The sequence below is a fragment of the Dasypus novemcinctus genome, chromosome 6 (assembly GCF_030445035.2).
Source record: "Dasypus novemcinctus isolate mDasNov1 chromosome 6, mDasNov1.1.hap2, whole genome shotgun sequence".
Taxonomy (NCBI): domain Eukaryota; kingdom Metazoa; phylum Chordata; class Mammalia; order Cingulata; family Dasypodidae; genus Dasypus; species Dasypus novemcinctus.
Genome location: NC_080678.1, coordinates 2212955 through 2214761, shown reverse-complemented (window position 1 = coordinate 2214761; position 1807 = coordinate 2212955). Strand labels below are relative to the sequence as shown.

The following is a 1807-nucleotide window of genomic DNA, read 5'->3' as shown; positions in this document are numbered from 1 at the left end:
AAAATCATGTGAAAACCCACTGAATGTACTGGGGTAAGAGTGTAAACTACAATGTAAACTATAATCCATGCAGTGCAGATGTATTCCAAAATGTATTCACCAAATGCAATGAATGTACCACAATGATGAGAGAGGTTGTTTATGTGGGAGGTATGTGCAAACCTCTTATATTTTTTATTGTAACAGTTTTTGTGACCTATGTACCTTTAAATTTTTTAAAAAAGTAATAAAAAAGAAAAAAAATAAAATAAAAGACAATGTAGGATCTGTGGTTTTCAGAAAACATTGGGGTAAGTGGTAGTTAAGGAAATAAATGGAACTTCATCAATTTAACCACTTGACTCCTTCCATTTCTGAGAGCAGGTTGGGTTTTAAAGTGGTTGCACAAGGAAATATGAGTCTGAAGTGAGTATGATGTCGCCTCTACAGAGAACATCAGAATTCCAAGAAAGAAATGCCAACACTGATGCCCACATGGACCCAGGTCTAGCAGATGTGTCTGTCCAAGTGGGGAAGTACAACCAGACACTGGTCACAGAGTTCGTACTGCAGGGCTTTTCGGAGCACCCTGAGCTGTGGCTGCCCCTGCTCACCTGCTTCCTCTCTCTCTACACAGTGGCCCTCATAGGCAATGCTCTAATCATCACTGTTGTCACCTGCAGCTCAAGCCTCCACAGCCCCATGTACTTTTTCTTGTCCAACCTGGCCACCATAGATATTGTCTGCACCACTTCTGTGTTGCCCAAGGTGCTGGTGGGCCTGGTTTCAGAGGAAAATGCCATCTCCTTCCAGGGGTGCATGACCCAGCTCTTCTTCCTTGCCTGGTCTGCATCTTCTGAGCTGCTTCTGCTCACAGTCATGGGCTATGACCGCTATGTGGCCATCTGCTGGCCACTGCGTTATGGGATGCTGATGAGCCCACAGGTGTGTGGTTTGCTGGCTGTGGCTGTCTGGGCAATCTCTGCCCTGAACGCCTCTGTCCACACTGGTCTGATGGCACAGCTGTCCTTCTGTGGCCCCAATGTCATCACTCACTTTTTCTGTGAGATTCCCCCACTCTTGCTGCTCTCTTGCAGTTCCACCCAGCTGAACAACATCATGACTATCTTGGGTGATACCTTCTTTGGATTGATCAATTTCCTGTTCACCCTCTTTTCCTACAGTTTCATCATTGCCAGCATCCTGCGCATCCACTCATCAGAGGGCAAGAGGCGGGCATTCTCCACCTGCTCCTCTCACCTCATTGTGGTCTCTGTCTATTACTTAGCTGTATTCTATGCCTACATCAGCCCAGCCTCCAGCTACAGCCCTGAGAGAAGCAAAGTGGCTGGAGTGCTGTACACGGCTCTGAGCCCCACCTTGAACCCCCTTATTTACACACTCAGGAACAAGGAGTTCAAGGCATCCCTGGGGAAACTGTTTTCCTTTGCAGGCAGTAAATGTTGTTCTTCCACCCTGTGCTGTCCAAAGCCCATTTTTTGAAGAACACATCTATAGAAATGAGACCTAACTATCACATTTTTAGCAAAATCATCCTTAGATATGGATGCTGGCCAAGTTGGTGTGGCTTTGTTGAGTTAGTTGTTTACCTAGAAATACATAGATCTGATACACTAGCCCCAGAAAGGTGCCGCATTATGCGAGCACCTAATTGATATTATTTTTGCAGAATCATACCCAGCTCCTGAGAGGCACTCTTCCTGCACTCTGGGAAAATTCCAGAATCTGGGTGGCCCCTCAAAGAACCCTGATCACTAATATTGCCTCTCCCCATCCAGTCTTCCTTACTATTATTACCCCCTTCCTT

General features: G+C 46.0%; 1 protein-coding gene across 1 annotated transcript; it reads left to right on the top strand.

Annotated features, from left to right (window-relative positions):
• Positions 1-414: 414 nt before the first annotated feature.
• On the top strand, positions 415-1482 carry LOC101424018 (olfactory receptor 13A1-like). Its single transcript, XM_004476702.1, has one exon. The coding sequence runs from the start codon at positions 415-417 to the stop codon at positions 1480-1482; it is 1068 nt and encodes a 355-aa protein (XP_004476759.1).
• Positions 1483-1807: the final 325 nt, after the last annotated feature.

Excerpts from the sequence above, each read along its gene's own strand:
- LOC101424018 (XM_004476702.1), top strand. The coding sequence starts at position 415 with ATGTCGCCTCTACAGAGAACATCAGAATTCCAAGAAAGAAATGCCAAC.